Source organism: Cavia porcellus, unplaced genomic scaffold, assembly GCF_034190915.1.
Source record: "Cavia porcellus strain 051 isolate PalLab524CR breed Dunkin Hartley unplaced genomic scaffold, mCavPor4.1 scaffold_27, whole genome shotgun sequence".
Lineage (NCBI taxonomy): Eukaryota > Metazoa > Chordata > Mammalia > Rodentia > Caviidae > Cavia > Cavia porcellus.
The window spans coordinates 7,955,999-7,977,059 of NW_026947510.1; the positions used below are offsets into that span (position 1 = coordinate 7,955,999).

At 50.5% G+C, this 21,061-nt stretch overlaps 1 protein-coding gene and 1 pseudogene across 1 annotated transcript; one reads left to right on the top strand and one right to left on the bottom strand.

The window, feature by feature from the left end:
- Positions 1-9,263: 9,263 nt before the first annotated feature.
- Positions 9,264-9,361, bottom strand: LOC111757302 (U6 spliceosomal RNA; annotated as a pseudogene).
- Positions 9,362-18,379: 9,018 nt separating this feature from the next.
- LOC100731961 (histone H1.10) lies at positions 18,380-19,781 on the top strand. The gene has a single exon (XM_013155117.2). The coding sequence runs from the start codon at positions 18,787-18,789 to the stop codon at positions 19,390-19,392; it is 606 nt and encodes a 201-aa protein (XP_013010571.2). The 5' UTR covers positions 18,380-18,786; the 3' UTR covers positions 19,393-19,781.
- The last annotated feature ends 1,280 nt before the right edge of the window (positions 19,782-21,061 follow it).

Below are 21,061 nucleotides of genomic sequence, written 5' to 3' on the forward strand. Positions count from 1 at the left end.
CTTTCAGAAGCCCTATTGCTGAGTGCTCAGGAGATGCTTGACTTTGCTAGAGCCCTAGAAAAGGGCACAGCATCTCCAGGCCTCTGGGAGGGACTGAGGTTACTACTAAGAACACCAAACCTTGGTCACTGGAGGAAGTTGTAGCTTGCCTGTCCTTTTCGGAAGCCCCTCCTGGGTCTTCAGGAGGCAAAGCAATGGGATACAAGGAGGCCCCTGAGCTGAGTACTAGTGAGGACATAAACTGGTCCGGGAGGAAGAGACCTGTGATGTCCCTGCAGCTGTCCAGGCATATGGGGATCAGGGCCTCTGCTAAGCCTGTGGCATTGGCCTGGTCTTTACCCAAGTGACTGTTCTCCTCAGTGACACTAGGTGGAGCTCCAGGCCTGAGGCAGGAGCCAGTGTTACCCTACTGGCCTTCAGCAGTAGAGGCCCTACACAGCAGGGAGAGAACCAGAGAATGACCTCGAATCAGCTGTCAGGGCTGTATGGCATATGCTTGTGCCTACATGACATGCAGTGCACAAAATCTTTCCTTGGAATCCTAAACCTAGTGCCGCCTCTTTAGGGCCAGAATCATAAATCTCAAATGTAGAGTGACTGGATTGTCAACTCCTAAACTCGGGTGCTAAAAGAAAGCTCACAGAGAAAGAAAGACTTGTAACAAGATATCTGGGAAGATGGTGAAGTGGTGAACACCAAAGAAACAGCCTCTCTGAGATTTGGGTCCAGACACTGATATACAGCAATGTGAGGAAGTAGGGAAGTGGGTTCCCAAGATCCAGTGAGGATCTGAAGTCAGAATTGAAGCCTACGGGGAGAGCAAAGAGAGGGACCTCCGTGCAGAAGGAGGTGGCAGGCAGCACTTTGTCCCTGAGCTGCATGGGAAGAGCAGCCCAAACCTGTAGACACAGGGTGACTACTGACACCAGACTCCTCCATGGAGAAACACATCAGTGGATTGGAGCAGTGGATGCAGCAGACTGAAGCGGGTGATGAGTTGTTCTGGTCAGACTTGCCCCTGGAGAGGGCAGTTTGCCAGGAGGCATACTGGAGAGGGGCCAACTGAGCTCAGAACTCAGAGTGGCTGTGGGCTGAATCCACCTAGCGACTCCAAGGTGTCAGGGTATAGTAGAACAGAGTTCAAGCCACCAGGAAGTCAGGGAGCAGAGTTCAAACTGGGAGGAGGTACATGGAGAGTTGCAGACTTAACCAGGTTCCAGCCTCACAGACAGAAGCCAGCCTGAATTTCAGTGGAAATGAAAGTGGGTTGCTGGGGTTATACACTGCCCTCAGATCTCAGGGACATGGTAATAGGGACGTGCCCTGAAGTGGACAATTTTTTTTTCTTCTTCTTCTTCTTATTTTTACTTTCTCAGCCAGTTCCCAGCAGCGCTGCCAGCAGGGGCCTGGAGGGAAAAACCTTTGCAAGAGTGAGACAGCACAAGGGCCACTAAGAGGCTGCCTCAGATGTGCAGGACCCATGCTTAGAGGGGCTGGGAAGCTCCTCAGAAAGGCCCAGTCCTGCTCAGGGTCTTCCTCCAGCCACGCAGCCACACGGCTGCAGGTCCCAGGGCACTGCCCAGGACAACACACTGTGGACGCTTCTCACACTGAGGCAGTCAGAAGCTTCCCCAAGCCCTGCACCTGCCCAGAGCCCATCCTCGGCCTCTAAGACCTGCACTTGAGGGGAAGGGTACTGGGCTGCTCATTAGACTTGAAGCAAATTCCATGCCCCTGCCACAGCCCCATTTCGGTTTCTTCATGGACAAAGGGGCCCAGAGTCACAGAGTGGACAAGTGGGCCCAGAAGACCCGCCATTGCTCCCCACAATGGCTCCCATCCACTTCCTCAGGACCACTAATTGCAAAAGAATGACCTGGTTCCAGGGGAAGAAAGAGAGGGGATGTTTCCAAGGGTCTCTTTCTACTGGGCTTGGTATTTCCTAGGGGGTTTATTTTTGTCTTTCTTTACTTCAACAAAGGCCAAGTACGAAGAGCAACTTCTGTGTCTCAAAATGTTGAGGTCTAGGATGAGGGACAGAGCATAACACAAAATTCAGCCAGGTAAATTTAGGTGCAAAGGAGTCAAGATGACAGAATAGGAATGGTGAGGGGGTACAACAGAGGCAAGTGCACCCTAAATAGACTGAGTGCCCAGATTCCTAGCAGGCGTCAGGATGTTGCCCAGTCTCCCTGCCTCCCTCTCTCAAGCCCATTTCCTCACTGAGAAAGTAGAGGTGGGCACTACTTCCCGCTGTTCAGCTCTGTTCTAGGGGCTGCCCTCCCTCAACCTGCACTCTCCCATTCCTCTGTGGCATACAGCTGAGGCAGGCTGCTTCCTGGGAACAATTCCCTTGTCTGTGGGGCTCTCGTGGACACAGGCTGTTGATTCTGCTGTCCAGCATCAGGTGTCACCCTGGTGCCTAGTCAGCACCAGGCATCAGGGTGCCTCATCCCAGCTCCACGAGGCCTGAGGTAGAAATGTTGGACTCTCCCAACAGTCGACAGCCAGAAAAGAGCTCAGGCTCACTCCCCAAAGGAGTAGACCCGTTCCTGTGGGCAGAGGCAAGGCTGGGGTACAAGCAGAGGAGCACTCGGAGCCAGACAGGGCCTCATGCATGGGAGGGGAGTGCTTTAAGAGGCCTAGAAGACCCTGGCACCCAAAGAAAGAAGATAACCAGCAGGCTATGGACCAGTGGCAACCAGGCCAGGCTCCTCTCTGCAAGGGCCACGTCTGTATGATGGCTTTCATGATATTGAAGTTCCTAAGGAGGATGCCCGCCACTGGCTCCTGAGCAAACTTTTGGGGTCTTCCCAGATCCCTGAATGACAGTGGCACAAGGGCACAGAACCTGTGCTGGGAGGTCCAGTGGAGGTGTAGGATGGGCCACCAGGAGGCTTCCGAGTTTGCAGGCAAACTCTATGGTTCTCAGGCAGGGTAGCCAGTCCTGGGACAGGACCTTGGCAGGGACTTCTGGTGGGAGTTGGAGTTAGAAAGCCAGGTCACACAGGTGTCTAAGTCCCCAGGATGCTCCTTCTGTCCCAGGTGGTGTGGATCCTTGCTTCATGAAAACAGGAAGCAGAACCAAAGCAGAGTTTGGGAGGAAGAGATGCACTTGGGAAATGAGAGAGCAAGGAGGTATCTACCCCTTAGCAAGGGGGAGCAAGAGAAAGAGGGGTGGGCCAGCTTGGGCAACCACAGGGGCTTCCATGGAGTGGTGCAGGACACCCCTGAAGGAGGAGGGGCCAGGTTGAGGGATGCCAGCAATGGGGTGCTTGGTCACTGCCTCAGTGCTGGTTTCCTGGCCCTGGAGGAATCGCAGGGCTAGAACGCACCCGGGGACTACCTGTGTCTGTGTGGCAGTCCCAGTGCTGTAAGGTTCTGCTATTCATGGGAACTAGTTGACTCCCAGTTGAAGACAGTGGATTCACTCTAAGAGAAAGGGTCTGGAACTGGACCTTGTAAAGACTGATGTCCCTCTGAGTCCTGAAAGTTACTTTAGTTTCTCTTATCTTGTTTTCCTATGTCTTGAGATCAGTTAGGTAAATTTAGGACCAATAAACTTAGTCAAATGAACTTTTTTTTCTTTTTCTTTCTGTACTGGTGATTGAACCCAGGGTCTTCCCACTGAGCTACATCTTAAGGGACAAATAAAGTCAGTTATTCAAGATGGGCTTGAGCTTCTGATCCTTCTGCCACAATCTCTTAGAGTATTGGGATTTCAGGTTCGTGCCAGTTGGCCTGATTTTGCTAACTTTCAAATACATATTTCCTACATGTCTAACATACCTATACACATTTAAAATGCAGAACTTGAGTCAGAATTTTGAAAGAATTTGACCCAGAATTTTGAAAAACTATAATGTCAGGATTTGTTCTACTTTTAGCTATATATTGGATCCTAGCAGAGGTTAAAAGTTTTAACCAAAAGCTGCTTTTAAGTCTGATTATCTCACAAGAAAACACAAAACAAACATTTAATGACTAACAGGTTAAGCCAGCCTGGGCTGTCTACTGAGTTCTAGGCAGCCTGAACATAAAGAGACCATATCATAAAACAAAACAAAACAAAAAACAGGTCCAAGAGGCATGAATGCACAGACAGGAAGGACCCAGGGGCTTGCAGCATGGTGACATCCCAGCCCTTTTTCTTGTGACAGGGTATCCATCATTTGCCCAGGCTGAGATGAAACTTGGAGTCCTGCCTCAGTCTCCCAGAGTGCTGGGATTTTGGGGATCAGGCGGGGGCTGAGACAGGACCTCAATATGTATCAAGGATGCCCTTGAATGAGTGGTGATTCTTCTGTCCCAGTGTCCCCAGTGGTGGGATTATAAGCATAAGCCACCACACATGGCAATTTTTTTTTTGTTTTTTTTTTGTTTGTTTTTTGTTTTTACCACTCTGATCTTTTACTTTTACCACTCTGGATCTCCAAAAACCTGGGTAAGGGCTTCTGACCAGTTCGAGGGGACAGAAAGTGCACTAAAGTGGCTACTGGGAGAAAAGCCCGCAGTCTCCCTGGAAACGAGGGGCGGGGCCAGACGGGGCGGGGCCAGCTCAACGCCCCTAACGGCCGCCCAGCCGGCGCCCCAACTCAGTCTCCTGAGACGGCGTCCGCGCGCGTTTGTGGGTGGCGTGGCTGCGGTAGCGCGCAGCTCTTCTCCACAGGGCCACGCTCCAGGCCACAGGAGCCACTGAAGCGAGCCTTCCCCTGGTCTCTGGAGACCGTGCTCTCCCGGGCCAGGCCACGCCCGCCCTCTTTGCGCGGCACCCGGTCGTTTTCTGCCCGGGGCCTAAGCGTCGCTTCCTGGGTCCCCGTGTCCCCCGCGCCTGCCTGCTCCCACCGTCGTCGGGCCCGCGTCCCTGTGGCTCTGATCTGTGAGGGCTCGGGTCACCCGTGTCCCGTGTCCGCCAGTCAGACGAGCTGAGCGCTGCTGGGCGGAGGCGGACGAGCCCCCGGCCCGAGCCCTGCGGGGACAACGCTGAGGAACTGGGAAGAAGGGAACGGGGACTCTTGGTAGAGGCCGAGCAGCAGTGCGCGGCGGCTGGAGGGCTCCAGGTTGAGGGGAGGGGTGAGCGGGGACAGACAGGGCCAGACGCCGCCACCAGGTGGCCGGAGGGAGGGAAGAAACCTTTGCCAAGGGCCGGACACCGAGAGGCTGCCGCAGCTGTGCAGCTGCGGGGCCCACGCGCAGAGGGGCCAGGCAGCTCCTCAGAAGTGCTGGATCCTGCTCAGGGTCCTCCTCGGGCCATGCAGCTAAGCGGCTGCAGGTCCCAGGGCGCTATTCCGGGACAACACCCGGCGGAGGCTCCTCACACTGTGCAGGAACCTCACACTGAGGCTGTCGGAAGCTTCCCCAAGCCCCTGCACCTGTCAAGAGCCCTTCCTCGGTCCCTGGGACCTTCCCTTGAAGGGAAAGGTGCTGGGCTGCTTGCCAGACTTGGAGCAAATTCCACACACCTGCCACAGCCCCACCTCCGCTTCTTCGTGGACAAAGGGGACTCAGGGTCACTGAGTGGACAAGAGGGGCCCTGAGGACCCCGCCCATTGCTCCCCACAGTGGCTGCCATCTGCTTCCTCAGGGCCACTAATTGCAAGAATGATCTGGTAACGAAGAAAGGGAGGGGATGTTTCTGAGGGTCCCTTTCTGCTGGACTGCATTTTTTGTTGGTTTTTGTCTTCAACAAAGAGCCAAGTATAAAAAGCACAGTGTCAACTGCTGTATCTCACAAGTTATGGTCTGGAGCGGGGGACAGTGCATAACAGGAAATTCAACCTGGGAAAGTTTAGATGGAGTCAAGATGACCAGAGTAGGAATGGAGAAGTGGTGCAACACAGGCATCCAGGTGTGCCCTAAACTGACTGACGGTCCCTATTTCTGGCCTGCATCATTCGCGAAGTTTCCCAATATTGCGGGCAACAACCGTGAGTGACTCCCCTTGAATGCAGAACAATTGCTGCAACTTTGATTATTATATCAAGACTGATTTCCTTATACTGGTATGTACAGAGCTGGCTAAGCTGTTTCCTTCAATTGGCCCTAAGCATTGCAAATAAGGCTACTGAGGTAATGATAATGTAATCTCTAAAGCCATCAGGCAGTTTCCTGTTTCCTCGGTAATGCTCTCTTAAAATATATAAGCACAGAGGGATGTTAGAGCCATCAGCTCCAGGAATGTCGACTGTGTATGAGCTTCAAGGAAAAGAGGCTATGACTTCCCAGGGCACAATAGTTTACATATGAAAAATCGAAGCAACAGCCTCCTAAATTCAGTTGCTACCTTAATTGAATTATGCAAATCGATCCTTCTGCATATCCTTAGCTCTACATTTTGTAGACATGGTTTTTTCCCTACCTGGCAACCAAAAGTTGCGTAATTCCCACCATCCACACTGTCACTCATCCCTGGACCACCACCCCCTTTTTCACAAGATAAATTCTGGGAGAAGTCTAGGATCAGGGCCTTTGTCCACACGTCTCACAAGGATTGGACTTAGGACCCCTTGGCTGCCCTAAACTTGGACTATGCCTTGTTGTCTTTACTCTTGCCTTGGGTTGCATTGGAAGTGGTAGATTAAAATTAATTTGCTGGGATTCCAATAACATCTCAATGGGATTGTAAGTATAACTTTATGGATTGTGAGGAAGACTGCAAAAGGGATTACAATACTTAGATATCTGACTGTACACAATACTTTGGGTTACAATACATTCTCCCTTTCTCAAGCCTGTTTCCTCACAGAGAAAGTGGAGGTGAACATTACTTCCCACTGTTCAGCTCTGCTCCATGTGCTGCCCTTACTCAGCCTACACTCTGGTTCTTCTGTGGCCTGAAGCTGAGGCAGGCCACTTCCTGGGAATGTGTCTTTTCTGTGGCTGGACTCCAGTGGACACAGGTGTTGGTTTTGCTGTCACAGCACAGGTGTCACCTTGGTGCCTGGCCCCTTCCATAGTGACCTCTCTCTCTTCCGAGCTCACCAGGGCCTGGGGTAAAGATGTTGACTCTCCCAACAGTTGGATGCCAGAAAAGGGGCCAGGCACAGAACCCAGGGGATGCAGATTCTTTCTCATGGGCAGAAGCTAGGCTGTGGGGCAAGCACAGCGGCTCTCAGGGAGGTCGAGAGCCTTATGAGTATGGGGGTTGACTTGTGGGACTTAGGAGTCCTGGTTCCCAAAGTAAGTAGATGCTGAGCAGGCAGGGTCCTGAGGCTGCAAAGCCAGGCTCCTTTCCACAGGGGCCACTCCTGTGTGATTGTTTTCTTTATGTTGGACTTCCTGTCGCTCCTGAGAGCGCCCCCAGCCATCACTCCTGAGCAAACCTTTGGGGTCTGCTGTGAGCCCTGGATGACACTGGAGCTGGCACAGAGGTGCAGAACTGGTGCTGGGAGGTCCAGAGGGGCTTCAGAATGGGCCTCCAGGGGACTTCTGGGTTTTCAGGCTCAGGAAGTCAACCAGGCCTAAAACAAAGCCAGATCACATGGGTATAGGAAGTCCTAGGACTAGTCCACCTGTTCTTGGCTAGTACAGGTCCTTGTTTTGGTGATAATGGAAGTCAGAAGCAAAACAGGGTTTGGCAGGAAGAGCTATGATTGAAAAATGAGAGTGAGAGGATGTAGCTGCCCTTTAGCAAGAAAGAACAAGAGACAAGAGTGGTGGGCTGGCTGGTTTTGTAATAACTCGGACCCTGGTATAAAATCCAAGGAAGCAAGAGACTGAAATTTGGGAAACAAAGGCTTTATTAGACCAGGCCTAGTGACGAGTCTCTGGGAGCCAATTTGGAGACTGCCTCCAGAGACTGAAGGGAGGACTTTAAAAAGAGGCTGGAGGAAAGGGGGGGGGGGACAAAGAAACCTGCAGAGCTATCAAACTTGTTGACCCAAATCTGGAAACTGTATAGCTGTCCACTTAATTCTGACAACCTCGGGAGCCTTTGGCGCCTTTTGAGTTATTCCCATCCTGCAGATAAGAATTACCTGCAATAACATTTGGAGAAGAAAGTAGAAAGCTAATTATCTCAGGACAGCTGTTAACACTAACAGGTGGGAAGGGGTCGAAAGTTACAAGAAGCTGAAACTTAAGCCTTCACAAGGATTTGGAACTTAACCCTCTTGGTGCATTAGGGTTAAGCCACAACATTTTCCTGTAATTTCTTTGAAGTTAAGGCACATTTTATGACAGACCACCACCGGGTCAGGAAGAGGTCACCAGAAACCCAAAATCTTTATGGCCTAGCCTAGATAAGTAAGGGGAGAGGGAGGCAATAAGGCGCCATACAGAACAGAAAACGGCGGTTATGTTTTTCTTTCTTTCTGGGGAGGGGGATCAAGGTCAGGTAAAGGGTTATGCTAATAAGCAAATCTCACTGCATACAAGCAAGTTAGTTCAAACAAGTGTAAATTAGAGGGCCATCCTAGTTTTCTTTAGCTCTTTAGTGGAGAATAGAGGCGCCTAACAGTGATTAACAACACTTGTTAACTTGTTTTAGCACCATTTCAGTTGTTTGTAGAGGGCAACAATGGTTAACATATCAATTAGGTAAGGTTTTACAATTCTTTACGGAGAAGAGCACTGATTGACATATCAATTAGGTCATCCAAAGACATAAGAAGGAAAACACAGTAAGCCCGTGTTACAGGTTTTGTTATAATACACATATAACAAAGCTATTTTCTTAGAGTACAACGGTTTGAGCAGCCACAAGAAGCTCCATGGAATGGTGCAGGCCACTTCTGAAGCAGGAGAGACCAGCCTTAGGGGTGCTGGCAGCAGAGTCCTTGGTCACTGTCTCAGTGCTGGTTTCCTGGCTCTGGAGGAATCGCAGGGCTGGAGGTGAGGATTTTGTCTTTAGAAACTGCTTGTGTCTGTATGGCAGTCCCTGTGCTGTGAGGGTCTGCTTTTCCTGGGACCCAGTTGACTTCCAGTTCAAGACAGTGACAGCACTCTAAAGATAAAGAGTCTAGACCTGGACTTTGTAAAAGCTGAAGATCCAATATCCCTCTGAATCCTGAAAGTTACTCTAGTTTCTCTTACATTAGTGTCCTGCATCTTAAGATAGATAAACTTTGTCCAGCCAACTTTTTTTCTTTTTTGCAATGGAGTTCGAACCCAAGGTCTTCCCACTGAGCTACATTCCAAGGGACAGGTCTCACAAAGTCACTCAGCTATCCAAGATGGGCTTGAGCTCTGATCTTCCTGCTTCAGTCTCAGAAGATTGGGATTTCAGGTGTATACCAGCTGGCCTAGTTTGCCAACTTTTTTTTTTAAAAATTGAATACTTCACAAATTTGCATGTCATCCTTGCACAGAGGCCATGCTAATCTTCTCTATCATTCCAATTTTGGTATCTGCCAAAGCAAGCACTCACCAACTTTAAATACAAATTCCCTACATGTCTAACATACCTATACATATCTAATCTGCAGAACTAAAGCATTTGATCCAGAACTTTACAAAATGAAGGTCACAATTTGTTATTTTAGTTACCTATTGGGCCTGAGCAATCACAGTTTTAACTGCTTTTAAGCCTGATTACACCAGGAGAAAACACAAATGATACATTTAATGATTAATGGGTTAAAGCCTAAATGGCGTCTAGAGACCCAGTCTCAAAACAGTCAAATGTTTCCAGGTTAGGGGCCCATGAGTTTGTGCTTTAGTCTCTGGCAGTCATGGTTGTGTCAGTTCCAAGAGCCAAGGAAGGCTGGTGGTTTGGATGGAAGCAACAGCGGTGTGCACAGACTCTGGATGGAACGCAGGCACTAGGGAAGACACCAGGCTGCTGAAAGTACCCTGGGCACAGATCACCTAAGGGTGCCTTCCAGAACAAAACAGCTGTGTCCAGCTGCCTGCAGACAACACAGGGCACAGGCAGGGCCACCAAGAGAGGGCAGGGTCAAGTCAAGTCCTGTCCAGATGCAGACAGCCCCAGGATCTGAACTCATAGCAACTCCTGCAGGCTTCGAGGGGCAGTTCATTTGTATCCTTTTTTTTTTTTTAGCATTTCCATATTTAATTTCACTGTGACATTAAAAATTGTCAAGATATAAAAACATGGGCCAAGGATTTAGCTCAGTGGCATAAGCATCTGCCAAGTGCAAAGTCATGAGTTTGACCCCTAGTACCAAAAAAAGGGGAAAAAAAAAATATATATATATATGGAAGAACATGTCCAACATCAGGTCCTGAAGATTTTTTCTTTACACTGTTCCAGAGACATAAATAAAAGTTCAGACAACACATAGTAAATAGTTTCATTTAAATAACATAAATCTTAGGATAATTATGATGCATTATACTACTCTTTTAAAGTAACAGAAGAAAATGATAGATAAAAATATTAAATGCCAATCACCAAAATCAAATTAATATTCAACAGACTATTACTTATATAAAATTTTTGTTTGGTTTTCTTTGACACAGGTCTCATGGGAGCCCAGATTGATCTCAAACTGGCAGTGCTCCTGCCTCATCCTCCTAAGTACTGCATTATAGACGACTGCCACCATCCCCAGCCATACACAGTGTAAACAGCTGGGATCTCCAATTTTATTTAATATCAAACATGTTTCTGGCACATAATTGTTTTTTAAATGAGAATTATAAATTTTTCATTTATTTTCTATATGTATTTCATCTGAGACAGAATTATCAATTTTAGTTCAATTCAAGTAGTCATTTAGTCAAAGGAATAAAATAAGCCTCTTTAAAAATTTAGAAAGTTTATTATTAGTCATTTTCTCAGTATATAATTTCTTTGTCTTTTAGGGTCCCACAATTTCTTTTATTTTGAATAGTAAAATACAACACAACAAGACAGAATAAAGCCAACTGAGACCGTGTAGTGAAATTGGTACAGAACTTCACAGCAGGCTACCAGGATAATAGTAATAGGCATCACAGTATATTTCGTTATCTTTACAATAGTTGTTCTTTCAATCACATATCAAAATAAAATGAAATACAGAACATTATAGAACTTATCAAAACAGAATATTGAATAGAGCAGTACCATTAATCAGAATAAAGTAGAACAGTAATAAAAATATTTGCCTTCAGAGAGATGGTGGAAAGAAATCTCCCTTATTTGCTATGGTCAACCTCCCAAGAGATGCTCAGATTTCTGGTTCCCATTTGCTAATGGGGGGGACAAAAGAAGGAGGGTAGGGGAAGTGGGATGTTTGACTCTAGGCTGTGCACCAGTAGGTTCAGTATTGCTTAGCAGGGAGGTTTCCCAGCATCCTAAATTCTAACTTGGTGCAGATCTCAGGAGACACTGGTGGTTCTCCCCCTGGAGGGGCCGCAGTCTGCCACCCTTCAGCCACTTACAGGGGGGGGAGCTGCTTGCTTGGTTTCCCAGCATCCTAAGTTCCAACATGGCATGGATCTCAGGAGACACTGGTGGTTCTCCCCCTGGAAGGGCTGCAGTCTGCCACCCTGCCTCTGCTTACCAGGGAGGGGAGGTGCTGGCTTGGCTTCCCAGAGTCCTAAGTTCCAACATGGCCTCAGTATATAATTTCTACTTAATCATACCATACAAAAACATATGTGAGTGGCTTTGTAGCAAATAATTAGAAATAAGTGGGCACAAAACTAATTGACTAAAATATCGCTATAATTCTATGAAGTGAATCCTTTAATAGGACAAATGTAATAAGGGCCAGAATCTTTATCTTTTCACAACTAGCATATGCAATTTTTTATCACAAAACTATGAACCTGGTTTTCCAAAATCTAGGGTCCAGCTTCAACATCCAAATGCTTTTAGCAGAAGTGGAGCAGAATGGAAAGAAATGATTTAATGGAACTTGGGAAAGGGGAGAACTATCATAAATTTTAGCTCAAAAAACATGTCTGATACAAGAGATGCCACAAATGACCCAGAGTTACTTAACAATGCTGATATCAAAGTTTAGCTGAAAAGAGGCAAATAAAATGTGATAACTGCTTTTAACAAAATAGACCGAGTAGTATCTTAAGTGTTAGGATGAGGTAGGAAAAAAAATCAGCCAGCCAAACATTTCCTCTTGGGCTTTCTCCATAAACACCTATTTTATTTCTGAACTATTCACCAGGGTGCCCAAGTAATGGATTGAGGGGACTCTACCCACCCAAGGTATGATGTCCAGAGCCCTGAGGCCTTATCTGGCTACCCTAGGAAGGCATGTAATTTTGAAGTTCCTAGGGTAGCATGGGAACATAGCAAATGGAAGTAAATTTATGTCACAAGTTTATCCTAATTGGACTCCTTTTAGATTGAGGTATTCAAATACAAGCTGGGCACACAGACCATAGCTAAAGAACATGGATAAACATTGATCAAGAAAATGCCTTTGAAGGGGTCAAGATATACATTTATTGGCCCGATGTTCTCTCAGAATAAGGGCTTACAAAGGCCTGGAAATCCTCAGCTTCCTATGGCCACCTTCCCAAATTAAATTTTAACAGGTATAGTTTAAGTCTTTTACTGGGTTCTGTAACTCCTTCAGTCAAATAGTCACACTGCAGAGTTGTTTCATGTAAGTGTTGTTCCACTGGAAAACATGGGAGGGTATTTATGCTATTGTCCAGAAAGATCTAGAGTCACCACTGTTCACCCCACACTGAATGATGTGATCTGTGGAGAGATTTTAGGAGGGAAAAGTGATGCACCAAGAAAGCACACTGGGGGCTGGGGATTTAGCTCAGCGGCATAAGTACCTGCCTTGCAAGCAGGCAGTCGTGAGTTCGATCCCTGGTACCAAAAAAAAAAAAAAAGAAGAAAGCACACTGTATGCAGACCTAAGTCCCGTGGTGCTTCTCAAACTCCAAGCCACTTGGTAATTACAATGGGAGACAATAGAAGTCTTTTCTAGTCCAGAACTAGAAGTTTTCTAAGGACTTTGAGGATAACTTCATAGGTAAGGTAATACTATTCCTTTGAACACGCTGCAACACTGAATCACGCCATAACATTGCTTTCTTGTTTGTGTCACTATATTCATGATGTCAAACTCAAACTCCTGGCTGACATCATATGTTCATGTCTTCTCAAGAATTTTCATATAATCCTTGAATACTGATTGCTTATCAAAATCGAATGTCTGTGGTTGAATCTGAGTCAACTGAGCTAGCTCCTCATCAGAAACAATTTTTTATGCATCAGCGAGCCCAGGGTAAATGGTCTGTAATGGCCCTGCAGGCTCTTCACTCTCGTTGTTCCCCATGTCAATTTTGCAGGATACTGACATTCTCACTCTGATGAAAATGTCTTTTTCTTAATGAAGGCAAATTCACCAGGGAATCCAGGCCTTCTGTGTCAAATTCATATTTTTAGTCTTTTCTATCCTCCTGGGTGAAAACATGTCCCAATATCCTGAATGAGATGAATACAAAAGCTTCTGCAGAGACTGAATGTAGGTCCTGTGAGCCAGAAAGTGTAATCAGGACCCAGGGGCCAGCACACAGTGTGCACCAAGAGTGACCAGTTTCAAATCTTCCATGTGAGTCCACAGTGCTGCTGGGGTTCTGATCAGACAAGACAGCTTTAATCAGAAAAGCATGTCTATTTTTGATATTTATGTAACAACAGTGAATCAGAGACAACTCTGTACATCACCCCTGGGCCATTACAGAACAGACATCCCTGTCCTTGCCTGGCCCGTAGTGTCAGCCACTCCCTCATTTGCATCTTAAAACCAGCAAACTTCCAGTCTCCCCTTCATGCCGAATCTACTTCCTGTCCATTTGTGTCTGAATCTCAGTCCTGGACTAGCCACCCCTGTCCACCGAGGCCAGGTTACAGCACCCTATTTCCACCTGTCTGGGGGAGACTGATGTTGACCTGCAGGCAGACTCCTGAATGAACCACAGGTGGCAGCAACGTGCCTGACCTGTCCCCTCATTTTTTTTTTTCAGTACTGGGAATCAAACTCTCAACCTCATGCTTGCCAGGCAGGCACTTGTACCTGCTAAGCTAAACTCCAAGCCCTGACCCCTCTTTTCAGTCAGTTCCCCTTGGCCCTCAGGTTCCTGTGCAGAATTTCAGATGCCCAAGGGCATTGCTTCTCATCCCTGGGCATGAATCCCTTCACAGGTGGTAACACCTGGGGCAAAGGGGGCCCTAAATTTGTGGGTGTGGATGGGATCACCTCCCTCTGTCACTAATCACGTGTGTCGTCTGCCAATCTGGGTATTTCTAGTGACTCCTCACCTCGAGACTGCATCTTCGGTCCAGAAGCCCACAGTGACACTGGAGGGCCCTTCAGAGCCATCTCTGTGGTGATGCCCCACTGGCAACAAGAGCTTAAAAAGTGAGGTAGGGTTGAGTCGGGCACAAAGGGAGATTTTGTACATGCTTTGTGTGCAGGGCAGGAGGGAAGAGGCTGGTGCCATGGATTGTAAAAAGAACTTACACATCATTGAGGGATAGGAAAGTGAAAAGTTTATTGATAAACACTGCATGAGTCTCCAACAGGATATTGCACCAGCTGGGAGAAAACACAGTCCTATCATTCCAGAGGCTGAGGCAGGAGGTTCGCCTGGAGTTTGAGCCCACTCTGAGCTACTTACTGAGTCTCAAAAAAATAATAAAAATTATTTTTTAAAAAATAATAGAAGTCCAAGTAGAATTACCAAATGTGTATAGGTTAACCAGCGTTAGTATCAAGGTCAGAATAATACATATATATGTTTGTACAGAAAGAGTTTTGACATTCTATTGGGATGGGAGGAAATAGGACTAGCAATTGGACCATCTCCTTATGTCCACATATTTCTTGTATCTTCAAGGTAGAAAGTTAATGTTGTACCCAGATGCCAGGCTCAGCTCAGCTTGGCCTTGCAGACATGCTAGTTAAAATAACCCTGGCTCCACATGGTCCCTGCTCTGTCCTTTCTGCTGGTGTCCAGGCTTGGTGTGGGTCACAGGTGTGACCGCATGCCCAGTGGTAGGAGCACAACAAGGGACCAGGGAAGAACCAGCCTCACTCCTAACAGTTCTGTGTGTCCCAGCCGTCTGTAGGACACAGGGTCATAAGACAAGACCAGGGTCTGATCCTGGGATCTGAGCATTTAAAAGAAAAAATGAGAGTGACAGTAGATGAGTCACAAACAAATGGGATCAGGTGGCTAAAGAAAGTCAAGCTGGGTCCACCTGAGTCTCAGGAGCACCTTGGCCACTGGAAGAGCCAGCTATGCCTCTGCCATGGACCCTGAGTGCAAAGACCTTGGGCTGGGGTGGGGAAGCAGGTGGCAGGGGGAAGGTGGTAGGGAGGGACAGGAGACTGGCTTGAGGGTGAATGAACAAGAACCACTAGCTGAACGGGAGGATGGAGGACAGGGAATTAGGATGTGCTTCCATGTTTTTGATCAGAATGCTTAGTGAGTTTTCAGCATCTCAATATCCATGACAGGAATTGCCCACATATCATTGGTACATGGGTAGTGTCAAAAGTTCCAGGCTTAGCCACAGCATCGCTGACTGTGCTTACGGATTTCCCCGACTGGCTGGCTTGGCACAGGAGTAACTCTGGTACTGGTCTGGGCTATGCCTGGGCCTCGTGCATTTTTAAAAATTTTTTTCATATTTTGCCATTTTTCATGGTCAACTTAATGTCTTTTCCACCTCTGGTTCCTGTTACAGTGGTGGGAGATGGAATTTGGGAACTCAGTATCCCTGAAGAGTGGCTCCCCCTGCCTCCCTCAGGCATCCCCATGTACATAAAGAGACCAGAAGAATGACACCACTCAGCTCCCAAATCCCAAAGGCACTGCCCCTGGGCTCTGTGCCACCAAGCTAGTATGGCCTCCAAGACTGAGGCTGCGCTGCCTGATACCTGTGCCACAGTGAACTCTTTCTCCTCCCAGAACAGGGCTGCTGGCTGGGTTCCCCAGCTCAATCTTCATACATCTTCAGGGAATCTTAACAGTATCTTTGAAGTTGTCACTGAACTCAGCGGGTCATGTGGATCCAAAGGCATTCCCAATGCAGAACAGCATAGGCTTGGTCTAAACACAGGTTCCTCACACTTCTGTGTTGGGAATGAGAGCGGAGGCACTGGAATTGTAACAAAGTCATGTTGTTCCTTCACATGCTCCTTGGAGTAGCTTGTGGGACATTATTTCTGAAAAACATTAAGGAGACTTGTTAGAGAAACATCCTTGCCTTGTGGTGAGGGTAATGATGGGAGACAGGATCATGTAACTTTCCCAGAATGCTCTCCTGCTAAGAAAACTCCTGGTTTTCCATTGAGATCTTTTAGGTTTTGTAAACCACTGGGTAGAAAGTCTGGTCGGAGGCCAGGGTTGGTGGCTCATGCCTGTAATCCCAGCACTTGGAAGGCTGAGGCAGGAGGATCATTGCGAGTTTGAGACCAGCCTGGGCTACAAAGTGAGCTCAAGGACAGCCTGAACTGCATAGTGAGACCCTGTCTCAAAAAAAGACAAAAAAAAAAAGTCTGGTCAGGGCCACAGGGCTGTGCAGCAACACTCCCAGCTCTGCCCAACAGTGATGGGCCAGCCCTTCTGACTTGAAACTCTCTCCTCACTTCCAGGATACCAGCCACACTTGGCTTCTCCTTCCCCTCCGACCGGTCTTCCTCTGTCTCCAGCAAGGCAGGCCCTGCTGGAGTGGGGAAAATGTCGCTCTGCAACCTAGAGGTGGCCTGGGAGTGTATCCTGGGCAGAAAGTTGCTCAGCCTCCACACTCATCTTTCCAGGCACCTCCTCTCCCTCTGGTGACTGGACACATTTCAGTTCTCGTAACAGAATCTGGAGCGTATCTGTACACCCTGGGATACCCAGATGTGTCCACTAGTCACCTCTGTGGGAGAGGTGGCTCTACTTTACCTGGCCCTGGGTGTCTGCGCTCTGGGCTCTGCCCCTACCTCTCCTGCCTTGCAGTCCCCATGACACCTAGCCCAGAAACACCTTATATCTTGAGGACTCTTTTTTTTTTTTTTTTTTTTTTTTGTCTTTTTCGTTTTTACCGGTACCAGGGATCAAACTCACGACTGCCTGCTTGCAAGGCAGGCGCTTATGCCGCTGAGCTAAAACCCCAGCCCAGGACTCTTGTATGACAGCTGTGCAGCCTCTCAAGACTCTTTCTGCTCTCAAGTGCCAGCTCCAGAGTCCATTCCTTGGCTGTCAGGACATCCAGATGGTCTCTGGTCCCCTGGATTGGATTCTGAGTCCCTCAAGTTCTCTTGCTCCTCAGCACAGGGCTCACCCTATGGTCCTGCTTCTCAGGCAAGGTCTCTGGGTGCAGACTCCTCTTTCAGCAAACAGATCCTGCTGCCAAGCACCTCCTAGGCAGCCTTGCCCATCTCTCAAAGGGGCAGCTGAGAAGGAGGGATGCTGGACTTACAGAGGGCCTCCAATGTGCCCACCTGCCCTCTTCGGAGTCCTCACTTGCTTTCCTGCCTGTAGACGTGTTTTCCTCAACCCAAGATTTCAATTCGCTGTGAAGGATGGTTTACAGGAAGCCCATGCTTCCCTAACTGGGTTAAAAGGTCAGCAGCAGTCTGCCCTGCCCCTCCATGGTGCAGAAAATGCCAGGGATTGGCACCCTTTCGAAGGCCTCCTTGCAGTGTTGCACCCTAAAATCATTTGTCCAGAAGGAACTCCCTTTGGCTTCCCAAATGGTCTGTTTGGCACCACCCCTGACCCAGTACTGAAACTGACAGAGATCAGGGCCTCCTCCAGCCTTGCAGGAACCTGAGTGTCCTGATGCCCAGGGACCCCTCTCCAGCACCTCTGCCTCCATCACTCTCCCTCCTGCGTGGAAGAGAGGGGTAGGCTTGTCAGCAACTGAGAAGCCCCGACCCCCACCCCGCAACTCCCCACTTGACCACCGCAGGCCCTTTGGTGGCTACCATTGACATATCACAAAATGGAGAGCTTGGCTCATGGAAGTGGCGAGATCGCGTCCCCAAAGAGACCCCTGTGGTGTTGCCCCCTTCAATGTGGCGCCCGAGGCCCGGGTGCAACATTCGCTGGTAGCCTCAGTGCAGCCGAGGTCTCCTCAGCCACAGACGACCCCCGCGAAGTCCCCGCGACCTGCTCATCGCCGAGCAGACCACGCGAGGGCGCGCCCTGTGTTAGTTCGGACAAATTAAAGCCCGTCCTGCGGGCAGGCCGGGGGCCTCGCGGGCCGGGCCAGAGCTCGTATGGCCGCGGCGCGCTCTTGGCTGCCTTTGCGTCGCTCCAGGACTCAAAGTCTCTGCCGGAGCCCGCGTTATCGGCTCCCAAACAGGGCGCCCTCTCCTCCCGCGCGCCCGCAACCCGGGGTGCGTGTCTCCGCCGCCCTCTGCCGGGCCCTTCCCGGGCGCGGGCTGCCCCTCCACCGCGCCGCGGGCTCGGTTCCGTCCAGGGCGCACGGCGAAGGGCTCAGCGGCGCCGAGGAGGTGCGGCCCGCGGAGCCAGCTGCCCGGGAAGGGGCTCCAAGAAGCACAAGTCGGCGCCGGTCCCGGACCAGGCTGTTGTTCTCAACGCGGTCCGACGTGGTGGAATAAAAGCTGAGCGGGGCGCCCGCGTCGCCAGAGCGCGGCGCGCACGCCCAGCGAGCTCCAGCGGCAGCGGCCACTCCGACTCTGTTCGCTCGGCGGGGACCGCGCCCCGCGCTCCGCTCCCTCCTCCGCCCGGCCCCGTCCAGCCCTGCCGCCCGGCCCCAGGCCCGGCCGCGGCCGCTCCCGCCCGGAGCCGCCGCGCGCCCCCAGTCCCCCGGCACCGCCGCGGCCCCTCGCCTTTCTCTTCCCGGCGCGGCCCCCCGGCTTCCGCGCGCCGCCCGCCACCAACCCGCTCGCCACCATGTCGGTGGAGCTCGAGAAGGCCTTGCCGCTCACCTCGGCCGAGGGCCCGGCTCGGAAGGCGGTGGCACCGGCAGTGGCCAAGAAACGAAAGAGCAGCAAGAAGAAGAACCAGCCAGGCAAGTACAGCCAGCTGGTGGTGGAGACAATCCGCAAGTTGGGCGAGCGTGGCGGCTCATCGCTGGCCCGGATCTACGCGGAGGCCCGTAAGGTGGCCTGGTTCGACCAGCAGAACGGGCGCACGTACCTCAAGTACTCGATCAAGGCTCTGGTACAGAACGATACGCTGCTGCAGGTGAAGGGCACTGGCGCCAACGGATCGTTCAAGCTCAACCGCAAGAAACTGGAGGGCGGCGGGGAGCGGCGCGGGACCCCGGCGGCCACCCCTGCGCCGCCGTCCGCCCCGCACAACGCCCGGAAGGCGGCCCCAGCCCCGGGTGCTAGCGGGGCGCGGCGTGCGGACAGGAAGCCCAGCAAGCGCGCGCGGAAGGCGGGCGCCGCCAAGGACAAAGGGGCCAAGGCCGCGAAGGCGACGACTGCTTCTGGCAAGAAGGTGAAGAAGGCGGCCAAGCCCAGCGTCCCCAAAGTACCCAAGGGGCGCAAGTGACCTCCCCAGCGGGCGGCCCCGGCGCCATCGCAGCTTTTCCACCCGAGCTTGTTCAGATCCCCTCGCCAGCCCAGCCCGATCCCCCACTTTACTCTCCCTCCCTCCTGCCCCTTTCTTCCCCTCCCCCCAGGATGGAGCGTTTTTGTTGTTTGCTTTAGATTTTTGAAACAGCTCTGGCGACGCCCCCATTGGCTCTCGCCTTTAGCAACGGCCGTCGCCATAGTGACGGGCCCCTGGGCGCCAATGGCGGAGGCTGTGCCTGCTGCCCGGGTGAAGACGCTGGTTGGCGGGATGCTCCAGGCCGGGTACGCTACAGGCAACAAACAATTACGCGGCGCCTCTTTCTATCCCCTGGGCTTGCGGGGCGCAATAAATTGTTTAAACCTTTCTATCGTTGTGGTTTTCTTCTGAAGTGTCTGGGGAATGGCCTAGGGGTCCTGGGGCCAGGAGCTTTTGGGAAGAGGTGGCAACTGTAGGGCAAGGACAACCAAGGGAACCTAGAATGGGGAAATTGCACAAGATTCCTGAGGAGAAGGGAACTTGGTTGGTCCAGTCCCCAGGAGGGACAGCTCCCCACCAACAGGTCCCAAGGTTGACAGGCCAGGTCCCTAAATTCTAAGGGTACCATCGTTTGGGACAGCCCTTGAGAGAGCAGCATACACTGCTAGAATGCTCTATAGCAGTGCTCTCAACTCTGGTGAGACTTTGTGTTGCCACTGTGAAGGTACCAGTCTGTCACCAGGGTGTTGCAGATGGGGCTGAGAACTGCAAGGCTTATTGAGAAAATGAGTGAGGCCTCTGACCTAAGGGGTCTCACAGGCTGGACTGTTGTCTAGACAGGAGCATTCCAGGGTCTATTCTGGTGGGTCCCAAGAAGGGTCGACTGTAAAACTAGACATCTCCTGGGGGCAGCAGTGGGAGCCAGGGAAGGTTCTAGAACCATACCTGTGCAATGCTGGGGGAAGATCCTTTAGGCCTCTTAGCCAGCGATCACTCCTAAAGTGTCTTCGAAGCCTATTGGTGCTCTGTGTCTAGTCTGTATGCTTATCCTGTACACGGGGCCAGCCGGCCCAAGCCTCTGCTGAGAGGACACATCATAGACACACCCCTTGGCCATCGTTGCCCTCTTTGCAAGAAGGCCAGAGGTGCTGTGGAGCCAGGCAAGCAGGGGACCCTGCACGACAGCAGGCCCAGGGTGAAGACTGGAGACCAAGTCTATGCAGCCCAATAAAAGCCTCAGTGACTCAGTTGCAACTGGGGGGCATTGTGCCCAGTGCCCTGCAATTGGTCTACAGTGCCAGCTTTGGCCCATACTGCCTGCCAGAACAGACAATAGGCCACCAGCAGTCTTCAGGCAGGAGGCCCAGCCAAGATTCTAAGAGCACTTGCTACCGCCTATCCATGTGTGATGCCCCATGATACTCTCCAGCCTTAAACCAGAACCTACACAGGATGCACTACTGGGCACCCCAGATTGTTCCAATCACAGCTGAAGTGATTCGGCCTGCAAACTGCTTTCTGATCAGCCCCTGGTGGGGTGTTTGGAGGGTCACAGAGCGCTGAAAAGACACTGCCCTTTTCTGCCTGGTGGCTCCCCAAGACTGCCTGGTGGCCCCCCAACACTCTGAGTGTCTCTCCCTGGCCAAATATTCCCACCCTGCCAATTCTG